The sequence below is a fragment of the Hirsutella rhossiliensis genome, assembly GCF_020360975.1.
Source record: "Hirsutella rhossiliensis strain HR02 chromosome Unknown scaffold00012, whole genome shotgun sequence".
NCBI lineage: Eukaryota > Fungi > Ascomycota > Sordariomycetes > Hypocreales > Ophiocordycipitaceae > Hirsutella > Hirsutella rhossiliensis.
Genome location: NW_025408678.1, coordinates 278,602 through 295,042, shown reverse-complemented (window position 1 = coordinate 295,042; position 16,441 = coordinate 278,602). Strand labels below are relative to the sequence as shown.

The 16,441-nt window shown below is 52.0% G+C and overlaps 6 protein-coding genes across 6 annotated transcripts; 2 read left to right on the top strand and 4 right to left on the bottom strand.

Moving 5' to 3' along the window:
• Positions 1-8: 8 nt before the first annotated feature.
• HRG_09241 (uncharacterized protein) lies at positions 9-2,200 on the bottom strand (the record flags this gene model as incomplete). Its single annotated transcript, XM_044867712.1, has 4 exons — positions 9-691; positions 949-1,033; positions 1,081-1,738; positions 2,130-2,200. The coding sequence occupies 4 exons, from the start codon at positions 2,198-2,200 to the stop codon at positions 9-11; spliced, it is 1,497 nt and encodes a 498-aa protein (XP_044716972.1).
• An 859-nt stretch (positions 2,201-3,059) lies between these two features.
• HRG_09240 (phosphorylase superfamily domain-containing protein) lies at positions 3,060-5,155 on the top strand (the record flags this gene model as incomplete). The annotated part of the gene is made up of 4 exons (XM_044867711.1): positions 3,060-3,428; positions 4,109-4,559; positions 4,620-4,730; positions 4,797-5,155. The coding sequence occupies 4 exons, from the start codon at positions 3,060-3,062 to the stop codon at positions 5,153-5,155; spliced, it is 1,290 nt and encodes a 429-aa protein (XP_044716971.1).
• A 1,259-nt stretch (positions 5,156-6,414) lies between these two features.
• On the bottom strand, positions 6,415-7,122 carry HRG_09239 (alpha/beta hydrolase family domain-containing protein; the record flags this gene model as incomplete). The annotated part of the gene is made up of 1 exon (XM_044867710.1): positions 6,415-7,122. The coding sequence occupies one exon, from the start codon at positions 7,120-7,122 to the stop codon at positions 6,415-6,417; it is 708 nt and encodes a 235-aa protein (XP_044716970.1).
• A 3,091-nt stretch (positions 7,123-10,213) lies between these two features.
• Positions 10,214-11,448, top strand: HRG_09238 (RTA1 like protein; the record flags this gene model as incomplete). The annotated part of the gene is made up of 5 exons (XM_044867709.1): positions 10,214-10,232; positions 10,289-10,388; positions 10,449-10,616; positions 10,686-11,023; positions 11,165-11,448. 5 exons carry the CDS (start codon positions 10,214-10,216, stop codon positions 11,446-11,448), a joined length of 909 nt encoding a protein of 302 aa, XP_044716969.1.
• A 1,360-nt stretch (positions 11,449-12,808) lies between these two features.
• On the bottom strand, positions 12,809-13,960 carry HRG_09237 (rhoGAP domain-containing protein; the record flags this gene model as incomplete). The annotated part of the gene is made up of 3 exons (XM_044867708.1): positions 12,809-13,329; positions 13,397-13,458; positions 13,530-13,960. The coding sequence occupies 3 exons, from the start codon at positions 13,958-13,960 to the stop codon at positions 12,809-12,811; spliced, it is 1,014 nt and encodes a 337-aa protein (XP_044716968.1).
• Positions 13,961-15,352: 1,392 nt separating this feature from the next.
• On the bottom strand, positions 15,353-16,441 carry HRG_09236 (MYND finger domain-containing protein; the record flags this gene model as incomplete). The annotated part of the gene is made up of 2 exons (XM_044867707.1): positions 15,353-15,763; positions 15,824-16,441. 2 exons carry the CDS (start codon positions 16,439-16,441, stop codon positions 15,353-15,355), a joined length of 1,029 nt encoding a protein of 342 aa, XP_044716967.1.

Here is a 16,441-nt window from a genome sequence, read left to right as displayed (position 1 = left end):
TTCACACTCTAGTACGCGGCCTCTTCGTCCATCTCAACCGAATTGCTCTTGATGTCATCATCAAAGTCCTCGTCATGACTCTGCAAGGCTGCGAAGCGTAGTGTCAAAAGCATGAGCCCTTGCAGATGCACCGCAATATGTCGAGCGATGGCCCTTGAGGCGTCCATGGTCTTTTGCTTTTGTGATCCGTCTGGGTGCGAGCCGATGTCATCTACATCGGACAACATCTCCGAACAGTCTGCGCCTGAAATTCGGGCATCTGGTTTCGTCATATCAAGAGCCTTCCTGGCACATTTGGTCTTCTCTTGTTTCGACTGTCCCTTTTGTCGTTTACGGAGTATTACCTCGGCCTCATTATCGTGCTCGTCCACTGCAAAACAGCACAGGAAACAATCGTTCCAAGCTCTTGGCTGCTTCGTCATGCTCTGTCTTGAAATACACTGGAGTTGTTTCTTTGTGAAATCGCCGTCATGGAACTCTTTTAGGTGCGAGTAAAGAGCTTGAGGGCTGTGGTAAACGTCCGGGTTGACTTCGCAGATGGCACATACCCAACTTGGTTTTAAATAAGTTTCCCGATGCCATCGCCTGTTGTGAAGTTCCATATGGTCAACCCATTTGTCAAAGGTCGGAAAGACCGGATACGCTTCTGAACATCCTTCCGAGAGGCAGACGTAAGGCTCGAGGTCTTGGTCTACGTGTTGCCTAAGAATAGTTCAGTTTCCTCGAACCCGCGTTGGGAGACATCGTGAGACGCTCCATGCGTACAGCATCATGTGTGCTTATATTGTACCATGTCGGCGCTGGTGTACCCAAGAAAGTGGACGCTACATACCGCCATTCGCTTTTGGAAAGTGTCTCTGCGTCGAGTGCTTCAGAACACCACTCGCAAGCTAAGGTGCTGCTCTCCCCGTTCGTAATAGGGGGTTGGGGATAACTGCATTGCCGTACCTGGATCGACAATGTCTTCGGCAACCATGTCGAAGCTTTCTTGACCTGTTGAGTGTTGATGCGGGATAAGGCCTTCGCCAACCGACTGATTGGAACGTCAGTTTGTGTATCGTTATCGGATGCTTCCTGGACAGGCGACAGCCCTGCATGTGACTCTCGATGTTTCTTGTACTGAGAGCCGAGCATGAGCATCCTCGCATATCTGTCTGTCATTGACTTGGTGAGATGGTTTTTGAGAGCCTGATGAGCCCCGGGGTACAAGGCCTGGACGGCGCTCGCACATAGATGCTCGAATGTGTTCGGCTCCAGGCTTGCGGCAAATCTGGAAGCTCTCGCATCGATCTTGTCATAGCTTGCTTGGCGAATCGAGACCCCGAGACGGTTGAGTCGAGTGAGGGTATCATCGATCGCCGTCAAAGCTGCCAAGGAGATCCGGAAGGCTCTTGGCTCGGACTCATCCAAGCTTGTCGGCGTCGGACCTGGCTCTGCTTGACCGCTCGATCCGACAATACATTGTTGCAGACCGCAGCGGAGGACATCGAGTAGACGAGCAACCAGGTCTTGCAGGTCAGCGTGGTTTCTGAGTCTCGTGTCCAGGCAGTTGCTCCTCCGGGCAAAGACGCCGAGATGTGCCGCCCATATGGCGAACCGTTGCTGAAACTCGGCACACAGATCGGCAGTGGCATCCAGATGCGACGTCAGAGAAGAATCCTGCAGTTGGTCGAAGAGGCTTTCACATTCACAGGCCAGGATGTATAGCAAATCTTTGCTGTCGTGGTTTAACGTCATGCTGGGCTATGGCGGGGATGTCAGTCATGGGAAGAGGACGAGTCTTGCGGGTTTATGTATGTGTACTGCCGACCTCGACTGATAGATATCAGGCAACGGAAAGCTGAGCGGGGAAGTTAACATGACTTCGTGTCAGAACAGATGACGTACATGGCTGTCTCACTATACTGCACTCGCCGAGAACTGAGCTCGGGTCAGTCAGCCTTGTGATACCTGACATCTGATATGAAAGACCAGGGCCGCCGGAATCGTTCATCGACCCCGCCCTTTGTCTCCCTCGCAAGTTCTACTGAAGTTTTGACTCTCGAGGCAACGGATCGAATTGTGCCCAGCCCTTGTGCAAAAAGGACTGAAAATGCCTTTTATCGATGTATTTGTCGAGTGGAACCTACTCCAAGGCCTTGGACTGCTGCTGGGCCAGAGAAAGGCGCGACACAATGAGCAGCTGGAACCCCTCAGCCATGACGGGGGAGTGCATCTCGATGCTCAACTACTCGAATTCGAGCTTCGCCACGCGTTCACGGTCAAGGATTATACCCTGTATCTGAGAGATGAAGTGGCTTCGGAATGCTGGGCGAAACTCTTCAACCTGTGCTCTTTGTGGGAGCGCCTTGCGCGGCCTAGCAGCACCGAGAGTTGTTCAGGACAACGAAACCAGTCATATCCGCGTTTGAAAGCATTGACGACATTTCTAAAGTCAGAATCCGAACCAGTCGACCTAGTGAGTGGTCCAAATCAGACAATTTTCAAACTTCCCGGCGACACTGCCGGGATTCGCTCGTGCTTGAATGCCGTCACAGCATGTAACAAGAGCCTCGATCGAGTCCTCGAGCGCCTCAAGCGAGCCCACGGGCCCCTCGCACGAAGAACAGCCGCTCGACCACTCCGGAGGCAGACAAAGGAGGGAGCATGGAAGAAAGCCAGGATACGAAATCAGGTTATACTCGTTTTGGGGACTTTATCTGAACGTCTCCAATGCGACACTCAGCACCAAGTACTATTGAAACTCATCCAGGACCCCGATGCAGATGCACTATTACCCGGTCTGCAACTCATGCTCTCGCCGTGTTCAGATCCCGAGCTAGAACTGTGGCACGAGGTTGTGTGCCACACGTCCTACCTGTATGTGGCCTCCTTGTGTCCGCGAATGTCTCAAGCTCTAATTTTTCCTCGGCTGATTTTTCAGATGTAAAAACGCAATCACGCACATCGACAATATCTGTACAGACCTTCAGCAGCATCAGGGCCAAGGGAAGACTTTAATGCTGCTCATCAAACATAAAAGGCTGTTCGGTGCCTGGACAAGCACCACCACCTCTAGGATGGACTACGTATCGCGAGAGTCTTTTGACCAACTCATCATCCAAGGTGCTTTCCGGCCGCTTGATCTCGACACGCTATTCGACAAGGCGCCGCCCACAAAATTCGGCATCAAGGACAAGCGAGCACTTGCTCTTAAACTAGGCTTTTGCCTTATGGACTTTTTCGACGCCGACCTTGCCTCCAAAAGTATCTACTTCACATACTTCTCGGAACTAGGTCTCGACAAGGAGTCCCCGTACCTGGCTTTTAATAGCTTAAAGCATTCGGCGACAGCCGACCTATACCGCTTCAAACTCGGCCACCCTACATTTTTGTCCTTTGCCAAGTTGTTGCTAGAATTGGAGTTTGGCCAAAGCATCGACCTACACGTTAGCCCGGAGAGCAGCCAAAACAAGTCCGCTTAGATGAAGCTCATGGAAAGTATCGAGGAGATTGAAGTAGAGAGAAGTGACTCCTATCTCCAAGCCGTTAAGGGCTGTCTTTTCGTCTATCGCCATATAGCCATGGCGCTAAGATCTGGCGACCTCTAAGGCAGAGATGCAGATCCGACGATATAGAGAACGCTCTATAAAGAAGTCGTTTATTATCTCGAACTTGGGCTTTCCGAGTCTATCCCTAGGGCTGTTCACAAACGCCAACGGTCCGAATCACCGCCTCCTCCGGATTCCTCGGACGGCTCTCGCACTGTTGCCATTCGGTCTACGGAGTCCGAACAGACAAAGGCTGGACATAAAAGGCGATGTGTTCCCGAATCACAACGGGAGCAGCTCCTTTCTATGGCTAAGTGTAATCTTGGAAACCCGGATTCGAAGTGCAGCCCCGCCTGCTGTGGCCAGTGTCTACACGGCTCCTTTTTAGAGGAGGCCTCTCAGCTAAACAACGGCACAAGACCCACGCAGCATATACCTCCCGACTCTGTGGCCCCAGCTTGGTAAGCGGGCTCCCAGATGCAAAGATCTTCCTTGAAGTCGCGCATGTTCCTAATACTGGTCTGGTGGCATTGATTTCTAGCTACAACACGTCAGCTCGCCAACCATGTCGCCGCGAGGACTTCGAGGTAGCCATCATATGTGCCTTGCCTCTCGAGTACGACGCTGTTTCCTACCTCTTCGACGAGTTCTGGGACGAACAGGGCGATCAGTACGGAAAGGTCAAAAAAGACCCAAACATCTACACAACTGGCCGCATGGGCAACTGTAGCGTCGTCCTGGCTCTGTTGCCTCAGATGGGCAAGACAGGCGCCGCCAGTGTCGCCACCAGTATGCGCTCGAGCTATAGCAACGTGAAGCTTGCTCTTCTTGTCGGAATCTGTGGTGCTGCGCCGCGCAGCCAAGATCGCGAGATCCTGCTCGGCGATGTCGTCATCAATAAGACCATCGTCCAGTATGATTTTGGCCGGAAGTATCCAGACAAGTTTATCGGCAAAGACACTATTGGGAATAACCTCGGGCGGCCCAATAAGGTTATCCGCAGTCTCCTCGCTATGCTCGAGACTGAACGTGAGCATGATAGTCTGGAGGAACGCACCACCTATTTCCTTTAGCAACTCCGGGCTAAAGCTGCCCAGAAGCGGCGTCATAGCAAGTATGACTATCCCGGCACGGTCAAAGACAAACTATTCAAGTCGACTTATCGGCATAAACATAATACGTCACGGAGTTGTGTGTGCTGTGATTGCATCAGCGACTTGGATCCCGTGTGCGACGAGGCTCTTTCTTCATCATGCGATTATTTAGGTTGCGACGACGGATACCTTATGGCAAGAGACCGGCTCCGAGCTAGGGAGGAAGTGGAACACGACGGTGGCGTTGCCCTTCAGACGGTGGCGGTACACATCGGTGCTGTCGGGTCGGGAGATACAGTAATAAAGTCGGCTACAGACCGCGACAGGATCTCAAAGGAAGCGGGCGTGATTGCGTTTGAGATGGAGGGCGCTGGGGTATGGGACGAATTACCTTCCGTTGTCATCAAGGGAGTGTGCGACTATGCCGACAGTCATAAGCATAAGGGCTGGCAGGACTTTGCAGCAGCGATGGCGGCTTCGGCGTCAAAGGCGATCCTGGAGCGCTATATGCGAACTGACCAGGCAGCGTAAGTAAAATACTTCGAACACTCGTTAAGTTAAGGTAAAGTAGTAGGTATAGTAGATTGGTTAGCTGTTAAGTCTGACGGCGTTATTAGTTAGTAAGGCGCATCTTTATCACTACCTTACTGTTGAGGAGAGCGGGCATAAGAGGCCACAGTCATGCCCAGTGGACCCAACAGTCATGCATAATGGAGCCTGCCTATGCAACTGACTCCCCTAGCTCAAGGACATGATGTAGGCCTGACTCAGGTATAGGAACATCTCAATGCCCTCTTTGGCTAGCTTTGTGTAGTCTCTGTACCTATATGAGTCCCTCCCTTGTCCCAATAGATAGACCAAGACATGCATCACTAAATTCACCTTTCTGTGCCCCTATTTCTTCCCTGCGCTCTCAAACCTCTGCTTGAGACTTACAGTCAGCCGTAAACGCAGTATATTGGAAATGTAGGCGTACAACCCATTTACACGCGTATAGTTATAGAGGTTTTAAAAATAAAAAGGCGCCTTAAGGATATAAGAGCGCCGAACTGGGTCACTGACTTAGGAAGTCTATCTCGTTGTAGAGCAATAACGATATCCGCAATCTGTTGGACGACTTCAGTCTTCTATTTCAACGAGAGCAAGGGAACTGAGTGTCGAGGTCGACTCCATTCTTGAACTCCCCATTGTCCACCTAAAGCTTGCCTCGACGGGCGCCACAGGAAAACTAGGGGGTGCTCGGCTTAGAGGTTAACACACAATGCTTTAACTCACGTCTATCCAACTTAAACTTAACTCGTAGTTAACTGACTATTGTAGAGGCATCGATAACGAAGTCAACCTTAGCGTAGCTAAGCTATTTAGTTCATTTAAATTAAGTGGTTTGTATCGTTGCTTAATTGGATACGCGCGAGTAATTCAAAACCCGGCTAGGAGCCCAGGCTTGCAGTTAACTGTTACGCAATAAATGATATAAACAGTATGGGTGGTTTAACAACGATCGGGCAGAAGATCTCGAGCTTAGGTAGCAAGCGGGTCATTTATTCTCTTATGTAAAGGAGTGGAATTGAGCTGAACTAATACACCATAATGTGCACCTGCTAATAAATGGCATTATTGCCTACTGGTAAATTCGTTGCTTGCCGAGTTGCTAGGCAGCGATGTTATTGGCCTTTCTGTATAAGCGAGAGTTGATCTTGGCATGCGTGGTGACGGGGCTGTAGGCGGCTGTTAACACCCTTCTGCTGTTTGGTGCAGCGTGCAGGGGATGGCGACCCAGTTTGACATGGTTATGTCTTTTTCATTTGCACAGACTTTTTGGCAGCGTCGTCGATAAGATCAGACACTGCTTTTGGCTGCGAGGCGAGTGAGGCATGTGCAGACTTGAGCTCGACAGTCTTCTGCGTCTTCATACGTTCGGCCATGAACTTTTGCGCTTCGGGATTGATACAGCGATCTTCTGTCGATATTTGATACCAGGACGGCTTTGTCTTCCATGCTGGCTGTGTAACCTTGTCGCCAAAGGTACTCGCAACGGGCGCCTTCTGGGTAACGGCCATGACGAGAGCCTTGTCCTTGGCGAGATCTTGACAAAACGAGTCATGAAACTGGTCTGCTTTGATCCAAAGGTAGCCATCGCTGTCCTGCACGAGGCGGCCATCGGTAGCAGCGAGGGCCGGGTATTGTGCCGAGATGCTTCCCGCACTTTCATCCTTATCGGGGCCGAATGCCGCAATGTAAACAAGCCCGACGACGTTTGGTAGATTTCCCGCCTCAGTAATGACAGCACCACCATATGAATGCCCAACGAGCAACACGTCCCCTTTGATCTGCTTCACCACCTTCTTGGTGCGCTCGGCATCATCGGCCAATGAAGTCAGCGGCAATTCGACGGCTTGTAGAGAATAGCCTCTCGCATCGAGGTTGATGATAACGTCAGCCCAGTGGGCTGCGTCGCCCCAGAAACCGTGCACGAAAACGATGGTTGGCTTGCTCATGGTGTACGATTTGCAGAGATGCTCCAGTTTTTAGTAATTACCGACTCTTTGCAACAGCTTTCACGAACGATGCACTTCTTTCCCGTCCTACAGTCGTTTTAAGTAGTTATGGGGGAACCACTTCGCTTCGACATGGCCATACACTGATGGAAACTCTACACATACAATGATGTAATGGATTACGCCAAGCATCCAGAAGAGCCGTCAAGTTGCAACAATTGAGTTTACTTAATCGCTAGCATGCTACGGAAGTGAGGGCTTCCGGTCCGTGCCACGACGGTAGTGCCGACATATGACTGTCATGAACTGCAACCTAGTTTAATGCTGTGAACCCTAAAAAGCACAGGAGCGGTAAGCGTCCTCTATAACCAATAATTCAATTACGACTAGTTATCCGAATATTCGAAAGACCACAAGGTAAAGAGAGCGAAACGAAGGAAATTGGCGAGGAATGAAGAATGCCCCCCACCCCCTTTTTCTCGCCTCGTTAGGATGGGTGTACTCAGCATTTATTACCTTGTGACAAAAGTTTTGTGACAAAATTGTTCATGTGACAAAGAAAAATAAGAAAGCGTACTTATGTTCAGATTTGCAGAAAGCTTTTTGCGATGCAGATGGAAAATCCATGGCCGAATTTGAGTTTGGTATTGTTAGACAGTCATGTCCCACACCTGGCACGACGACAGCAGTTGGGTAAAGCGACATAAATAGCATTAGTTAATCAATGAGAATTATCTAAAGAAATAAGAGAAAGGATCGAATGCACGCACATTCGTGTCGTGTTTTTATGTCCGCAGTGCACCCCGATGATAGTTAACACAACAACGATCAACGAACTGGTTCTATGACATATATTCTTAAAAAGTCCCGCATAGGATTGCTTTGGAGCACTCATCACTACCGTAGCTCTATATCATGCTCTTCCTATAGGCCCTTCTTCTTCTTCCCGTATAGTATTAAGTAAAGTCTCCGACCAGTGCTCAGCCACATTGTCTATTAATTACCAAGGCTCCCCACTGTCTATTAGTTTTGAATCCCTTCTTAGGAGCGCGCACCCCACCTACGGGCATCGAACGCAGAGCCAGTAAGAATCCAAGACAAAGTTTTCAAAGACGAGACACGATCCCCACAGCTGAACATTCAGAAATGGTTCAAGGAATGCTACAATGAGCAACTCGACTCTTGGCGAGCTAGGCAAGGGACAGACTATCAAATTAACTAGACGAGTCAGGTGGATGGCTGCACATGGTGTTTTCAAGGAAAGCGGAATTCTCATTATCAGCTCTTTTGATGCTGCTTAAGGTCATTGCCTACCCGTTCCTTTAATTCTGCCCTCGCAAGCTTTTCCTCTCTCTCCTGAATTCTCGTAGCGCCTCCCGTATGCTATAGTAGTGCCGGGTGTGACGTTGACGGCACGGCGTATCCGCAAAAGATCCAGCCACCCCAATTAGGCGACAATAAAGGCATCCATAATTTCTTTAATGCTATCGTTTCATATAGGAAAGAAGCTGTTGACTTCCTCACCACTCTGCGCTTCGAAAAACTTCCGTGCTCTCGCGACAAGCTTGGCTAAGTATTCTTAACTACAGCATGTCTTTGGCGCCAACTTACGAGAAAACTTCGTGATGCAAGACTTGCTAAATATTGTTGCCTCTTGAGTAGTGCTTGGATGCATGTGACCGCTTCAAGCTGCACGTCTTGATCCAAAAGCCTGGTTCGAGGAACTTATTGGGTATTACGCGTCCTCGGAAGGGGGATTGATAGGATGTTCGACCTGCCACTTCGTATTTCGCATGCATGAACAAGGTCCAACATTGAAACGCCCTCCGTACAGTCAATTTTTACACGCTCCTCGACTTTACTTTAGTCCCGGGCTCCCCGTGTCTAGGTGACGTGGACCCAAGTGACTTGATCCTTCGCCAAGAGACATGCTGCTTGCAATTAACCGCAGCCAACTGCAGCAAGCGTGCAGCCAACCGCAGCCGGTCTACAGGGAGTACCATTTATTAGGAGGCATACGAGCTGACAAGTCGACGGATTACCTGCCATTTGAAGCTGGCCGCCGAATCCTGTTCGCCGCTCATCTCGAGCCTATTTCCTTTTGCGTGCCCATTCCAGACCGCGCGAAGGGACTCGCGAGGTAAAGAAGACTTTTATCCTAGTTTCTTTCTCGATTATATTCAGATTCAGGCAAAGCAATCACGCAACTTCTTTTCCCACCTCCACCCCAATCGCACTGTTGCCTATGAAGCCAAGCTGCACTGAGTACAAATATCGCTTGACCACTTACTTGGTAACCTGCCCGGAGAACGTATTCCTGCACCGAGTATCTTGGACTTCAAATGTTGCTCCAGGCCGCCACGGGGCAAGCATGGGGACCGGGCCAACCACGCATGTGCTGAGGCCACCGTCACACCCCCAGCCGGGCAAATGTCACTCTGGCTGACTGGTAAGGCTGAGCTCTACCTTACCCCCGGGGCAATCAAGGATCCGGCCTTGACGAGTGGGATGCTGGCGAATCTGTTTTCTAATTTGGGACAAGCGTATTCGTAAAGCTGGCACTGGGTCCGAATGACGACGCGGTCTCGGCGGCAACGTCGATATTACATGCCATGCAAGGCGGTAGAGGGGTGGCACTCCAGGGGGCACAGCCATCTCCCATGCCCGAAGTACCCGTGATGAACCTGGACCCTATACATGGCAAATACAAATCCGCTCATGCTTTAAATGGGCATCGGGAAACCCCGTACTCAACTTGACTGATTCCTGCATTTCTACTGTAGCTCCTGTTTTCATCCTTCGCCCCGCCGTCCTCTGCATTGGAGACGGGGAACCGTCAGTCGCCCGTTTCAGTCGGCATGTAGGTCATGGTTGCCCTGCTTCAGTGAAGCAAAGGGCTCTTATCCGCCGTCCCCTCATCTGTAAAGCCCAAGTAATGACCGACTCCTAACGCATTGTGACAGAAAATCCCTATCTTGAGAAAATAGAATCCCGCAGTCGTCTCACCGTCACCACCTTCTACGCCTGTCCCGACTCATCGCCTGTTTTTGTGTCCCGATTCATCTCGCCCCGAATATATGTCGAGGTTCAAATGGCCGACGGAGAGCCTAGTAAAGATCCAAACTTAACAGATGTAGCTGCGCCATGCATATTGACGATTTTCTAGTTCTGTACAGTCTGTACATTTACGCTCCAAACAAAGGCGCACCCATCTTCTTCATAGCTGGGTACGCCATCTCCGCCATCTTCTACATCTGGCAATGCTGGTCAGTGTCCCAATACCGTGGCAAAAGATATTTCGCTCCTCTGAGACCTCGTTCCCTTAGGTGCTATCATGCCGTCAAGTTGACCGGACTCCACCTGATCTGTGCAGTCATGTTTACTGTCGGCTATGGACTTCGAGAGTACGGAGCCTCGAACTATATGTACGAGAATGATGACATGACTCCACTGATCGTCTTCATTCTTAGCCAAGTTTTCGTATATGTTTGTCCGTGAGTGATGGGCCCCCCGGCTCAATGCTGCTGACTTCTGCTGATTGACTCTATTTCGGGTTATCGCAGTCCGCTTCTTGAGCTCGCCAACTACCATATCCTTGGTCGTATTTTTCACTACGTGCCACACCTTGCCCCAATTCCTGCTGGCAAGGTTTTGGGCGTTTTCGGTGGCTTGATGGCCGCGGTGGAGCTCTTGAACGCTCTAGGGGTAGCACTGGCTGCTAATCCATCATCGGGGCCTTCTCAGCAAGCGACGGGTAGCTACCTGACAGTCGCCGCTATCAGCATTCAACTCGTGGTTATTGTTATCTTCGTATGCATCGCCGGTACTTTCCATGTGCGATGCATGAAAACCAGGGTGCCTCTGAAGAACATTAAGACTCTACTGTCCACACTGTACGCGAGTATGGCCTTGATCTTTGGTCGTTGCATCTACCGCCTGATAGAGCACGCGGGTCCTACGAAGAAGAATCTTGGGGACATCGAATCTCTCCGAGCCCTCAGCCCTCTTTTCCGAAACGAGGTTTTCTTTTACGTCTTCGAAGCGAGCTTCATGCTCATCAACTCTGCTTTATGGAACATATGGAATCCGGGTCGCTTTTTGCCCAAGGACTATCATATCTATCTGGCACAAGACGGCACCGAAGTACATGGTGAAAGGGATACAGACAAACGACCGCTTCTTGCCAAGACGGCGAACGTATTGACGTTTGGCCTGCTCTTTCGGAGGAAGAGAACGAATTATGCAGCGCAGGAACTTGCTCAGTACCGAGACGCTCGACAAGAGGAATCATCTGGTCAAGGCCCCTCTGGTCAGTTGACGTCTTGAATGTTTCTGGCCAAAACAAACCAGCTGTATTCGATCTTGGATGGATAAGCCCACAGCAACTGGGACGAGCGTGCTTAGGGCAAGGGGCAGGAATCTTAGACAGGAGTTGCGTACTCAACCACGTGCATGCGACCATTTCTCAGAGTTAACACTCGGTCAAACCCCCGCACTGTCACAAAGATATTGATGAATCTCTCAAGTATGAGTTGGTTCGAGAGTGGACTACAGAACGGGTTTTTAGCGACGACAAAAATTTCTTTGCACTATGATTGAAGGATTTCATTCTCACAGGTATCTGATCAAGTCTCACACGAATTATGGGACTCAATTAATATACACCGCCTATTGCCGTGTTGAACCGTCACTTGAATGTCATATGCATCATCCGAAGTCGAGTTCCAAGAGGCACCCCCAGAGTTCAAAAGGAGGTGTTCCGTACCCGATGGGCGTAGCAGGCGGAGGGTGTGTTCGAATTGATCCAGAATATGGCCAAGCCGACAGTCACTGATAACAGTCGAGTCGACCTCTGGCCAGACCCTGATACCGTCATCAAGAATAGTAAAAGATGGGCTGCAGTGGCTAAGACCCCCTTCCCAAACGAGACACTCCATTTTGACGTCGGCGTCCTCCCTCTCTATGCTGTCTATTGGTAGCGCGAGCCGGACGTTGAGCAATATCTGGAAGCCCGAGGCAAGCTTGGCTGCTTCGCTCTGCGCACCAAGCTTGTCGAGGCTGTCTGTAGTGCATGAATTGGGCATTTCGTTGTAGATGGCGCACAGAAGCCGCCCTGTCATGGTCCTTGGCTGAAGCACCGGGGTAAGGCTTAGGGCGGTCGTTGTTGACAATCTTGACGTGAAGGCCGATCGTGAGGACGCTGTTCCACGCCGCCTCGGCTGTCTTGCGGGCCCTGGCTGCTCCCGTTCTCTTCTCGCCCGCGGGGCTAGCTTCAGAAGCCCTGCTTGCGAACCTTGGTCTCCCAGTAGTCGTCGTACGCCCTGCGGCAGTCCTCGATAACACGGCTGCCAAACTGACGGAACATAGGCCACGCCGTCGCGATGCTAATATGTCACGAGCGGTACCAGAAGAGCAGAATGCCCTGCCGGGACGAGGCCGTCCTTTCGGCTTGTCTAGCGAGTATCTTATACAGCGACCTGGTTTTGTTGGACAGAAGGCGCTCGGGCTGGGTTGTGGTGTGGCCCCCAACTGTCGGCAGAGCCTTGAGCGATGACTTGTTCGACGTCCCTTTGGTACTATGGGGTGTCTGAAGGCATGCCTTCGAGTAAAAGCCGAAACTCGATATAGGCTTAGCCGGTTATACTTTAAAAGTAATCCGTATTCTCTAGCCGCCTAGTCCAATGGGTCAATCTTGCCCCAGAAGAAAGTGATCCTGGTTCTCAACAAGAAAGACCGTTATCCGAATAGTGAGGTGATGAGCGTCGGCGTCCATGGTAGCGGGCGGCCCTGACAGGATCGACGGCTGAAAGGCGCTAACCAGCCTCAGTGCTGGCATTTGGTTGTCGTCTGACTTGCTAGCAAAGACGGCCATTATATCCCGTAAGTAGAGCCACAGTTGACGGCTCAATGACGGCAGTGCCCGTATGGACCTTTGGGCAATGCTTATCGCCTCGGTTTCCCAGTCGTGCGAACTCGCTTCCATAGCCGGCGATATCTCGTCAACAAACTGCTCATAGTGGCTGTACGATACGATGGGCTCTGGAAGGCTCTTCAGGTATCGCAATAAGACGCCTGCAGCATCATGGACCGAGTAAGGCGCCAAAGAATGATTCGTTCCATATTTCGGAGGCGTTTCGAAAGCAGTCTGTAGGCGCATCACTAGAGTAGGGTGTCCGCTAACAGCAAAGATGTCCTTGACATCTGTCCCTATAGAAAAAGCCGGATATTAGCTTGACAGGGGAAACCAGCGGCACAGAAATGGAACAATACCCACCTTTTTCCTTTATGAAGGCTCCTATCTTTGCAGAGGTGGCTGACCCTGTTCTCTGCATCATCCTGGCTCTGGCTATAGCATGGGGTGGTGAATAGATGTCGATAGCACGTCACTTGCTGCAGGGCCCATGTACCATGTTAATATCATAAGCATCAGCGCCAGAGAGCTCTTGTGCGTCTCTAGTCTAACAAGCACGTGCTTGATATCCTTCTCCTTGGTGACCCAGCGCAGTCGATCGAGAATGCTCATTCTCATCTCAGACTGTAGGGCCGTAGCGAAGGTGTCGAGCTCCGAAAACGCCGTGACACATGCAGCCAAGGTCACAACCACCTGCTCGACCATGATAAGAGAGGTCCTCGACCTGGAGGCACAGACGTTGCCGACGATGAAAAGCTGCAGCGACGACAGCACGTTCCGGATCTCGTCGACCTCTGCCTTGATCCTGCGGCATTCGTCTGGCGCGTGGCGAGCCTTCTCGATGACATCGGCGAGGATTTTGGAGACCTGGGCCGCAGCCGTCAGCAGGCCGATGACGCTGGCCGCCGCGCTCAGCGGGTCAGACATGGCCGGAAGACTCTTGGCTTCGTTGTCGCAGTGAGCCACGATCTCGTCCGGCCTGGACAGTTCTGTGGCGGGATTGAAGGTTCGGAGAGCAGATGTGATGGGTGAGAGGATTGAAGAGCCTCGTCGTCTGCGGGGTTGGCGGCTAGGGGCGCGGCGCAGTGCATACATTGACCGGTTGGCCTGTCTTAAATGTATAAAGGGGGCCTCGCCAGCTCGTATTGTCGGACGACAGACACTTCGCCACAAGCCCCTAACAAGGGTCATACATGTGGTAGAGCAGTCGATAGAGGTCCCTAAGCCCCTGTCAATGCTAAGGCTATTAACTAACTACTTTTCCGCCTTTTTCCACTACTCGAGGTTCTCCATGTGGGCTGACGGAACGGAATCTCGGTCTTTCATGGACGCAGGCGCTCAAGTATCTTCGCTTCTCTATGCTTGGTAATACGTTTCACCTTTATTTCCTGAGCGGCTCTGGACAGACAAGTCGGGGTTGTCGCCGTCTTGTAGACAAAAGACGTCATGGCCAGGGAACCGCCATTGCCCCAGCCCATATAAAGAGGCCGGCGTTACCCAAAAGCTCGTGTGAAGCCATGTTCTAAGCGACGATAACTCGGAGGGCACATGCCCCCACTTTCTTGGCCTCGACCACCGGTCAAGTCAGGCCCTTCCTTTGTCTCGTTACTGTAGTTATGTTGGCCCCATTCGGATTCTTGGCTTTATCGACGGAGGTCCTTAGAAACTGTTGTGGACTCCGGAGTAGTTAGGGTTCTCCCCGCCCCTCGCGGCTCTATAAACATCTTGCCACGCTCGGGATGTTGAAATCGAGCAAGTGGATGGAGGAATATGTTATACAAGAACCTGGAGATGTAGGAACCAATTGCCTTGGTTGGATGTCAGCGATGTCGTGCGACTGTCCGAACCTTGGGCACATGGACAGCCATGATGGTCCGCTGAGAGGGATTCACGTTCTCAGCGAACTGCCAAAACAAGTGTGGCATTTTCCGGTTGTAATCTATAAGAGCAAGGCGGTAAAGGCAGTGTTTCCAAAACTCTTTGGTTCAATGTTGGTTGGCAAGTGTAATGGGAAGCCAGGACGTTGTCTATGTTGCCCCTTACATGCCCTACCCATTCTTTATACATTTCAACGTGAAGAGTACATTTTACCACGCCGCCCTTGCTGTTAGAGGCTACACGAGATACGCCATCTAGGCTTCTCCAGCCACGTACGTAAAGCTTCAACGATACCGAGTGCGTCGGACATTGGTATCAGGCATGATAGTCTGCATCTGGAACAGCGGCAGTCTACGGGTGAGCTGTTGCCCTTGAACCGCACCGAGGCCAAAGTCGGCTACGGAATTGGTTTTGCATCGGCCGGGGCATCACCCCGACCGTCTACTTCGTCTTGACCGTGTCCCCCAGGCTCCTCAGCACGTCGACGGCCCCCGGCGTCTCATACCAGGCCGCATAGCAATACCCGACCATGAGCAGCGCCTCGTCCCTCGATCTTTTGGCATAGGGCCCGCTCGGCCGCTGCAAGACGCCGGCGTCCGGGTTCTCGATGAGCAGGTCCCAAAAGTGCGGGCTGTAGGAGTGGACTACGTGGTACAACTGCTGGATCTGGGTCTTGATGGTGTGGGCTAGGCGCGCCGTCTCGTCGGGCTGAGCCAGCAGGAGCTCGGGCCGCGCCCGCAGAACGGGGCCGACGAGGTGGCCCCGAATAAGGTCGACAATCTCCTGTGGCTTGGCGCCGTAGAGGGCCAGGCCGGCGTTTTGTACTGCCCGCAGGTCGAGCAGGACGCGGACCTTGATGAGGAGCAGGGCGACGGCGTGGCTGATGTCGACGAAGAAGGAGTCCAGCCATACCGCTGGCAGTGGCTCGAGCACGTCGGCATCGTGGATGTCTAGAAAGGGGAGGTCCATGTCGCCCCAGTCGTAGTCGGGATCCTGTCCCGTGGTGGCGTACCATTTGATGAGGTCGTAGGCGTCCTGGTCCCTGGCGAGACGGATATATAAGGCGGGAATGACCTGGCGCAGGCCCATGTTGTCGCCGCGGCACAGGCGCATCATGTCGAGCAGGTGGTCCAGAGCCGTCTGGACAAGTTCGGCCGGACCACCGGCAGTGCCGTAGCTCAGCAGCAGCGAGTCGACGAGGCCGTAGCGCGCGCGCATGTAGGGACGCGTCTCGAGGATGCCCCAGAAGTGGCCGACGCACGTCTCAAACATCCTCTCCGGTGTGAGGGCGTCGCCCGGCATGTCTCGCAACTTGACGTACTCGCGCTCGTAGTGCAAACGGGCCTTTTTGACAACGTTGCAGGCTATCTTGTGCTCGTCGCGGTCGGCGAGCTGGCATTCACGGCCGCAGTAGTAGACGGCCTGGCACGCGGCGCAGCGCTTGACGTTGTCCTTGAGGCGACATAGCTCGCAGGCCCGCGGCGCCAGGCCGTTGAGCTGGTCCACGTCGGCATTCATGATGAGCGGCAT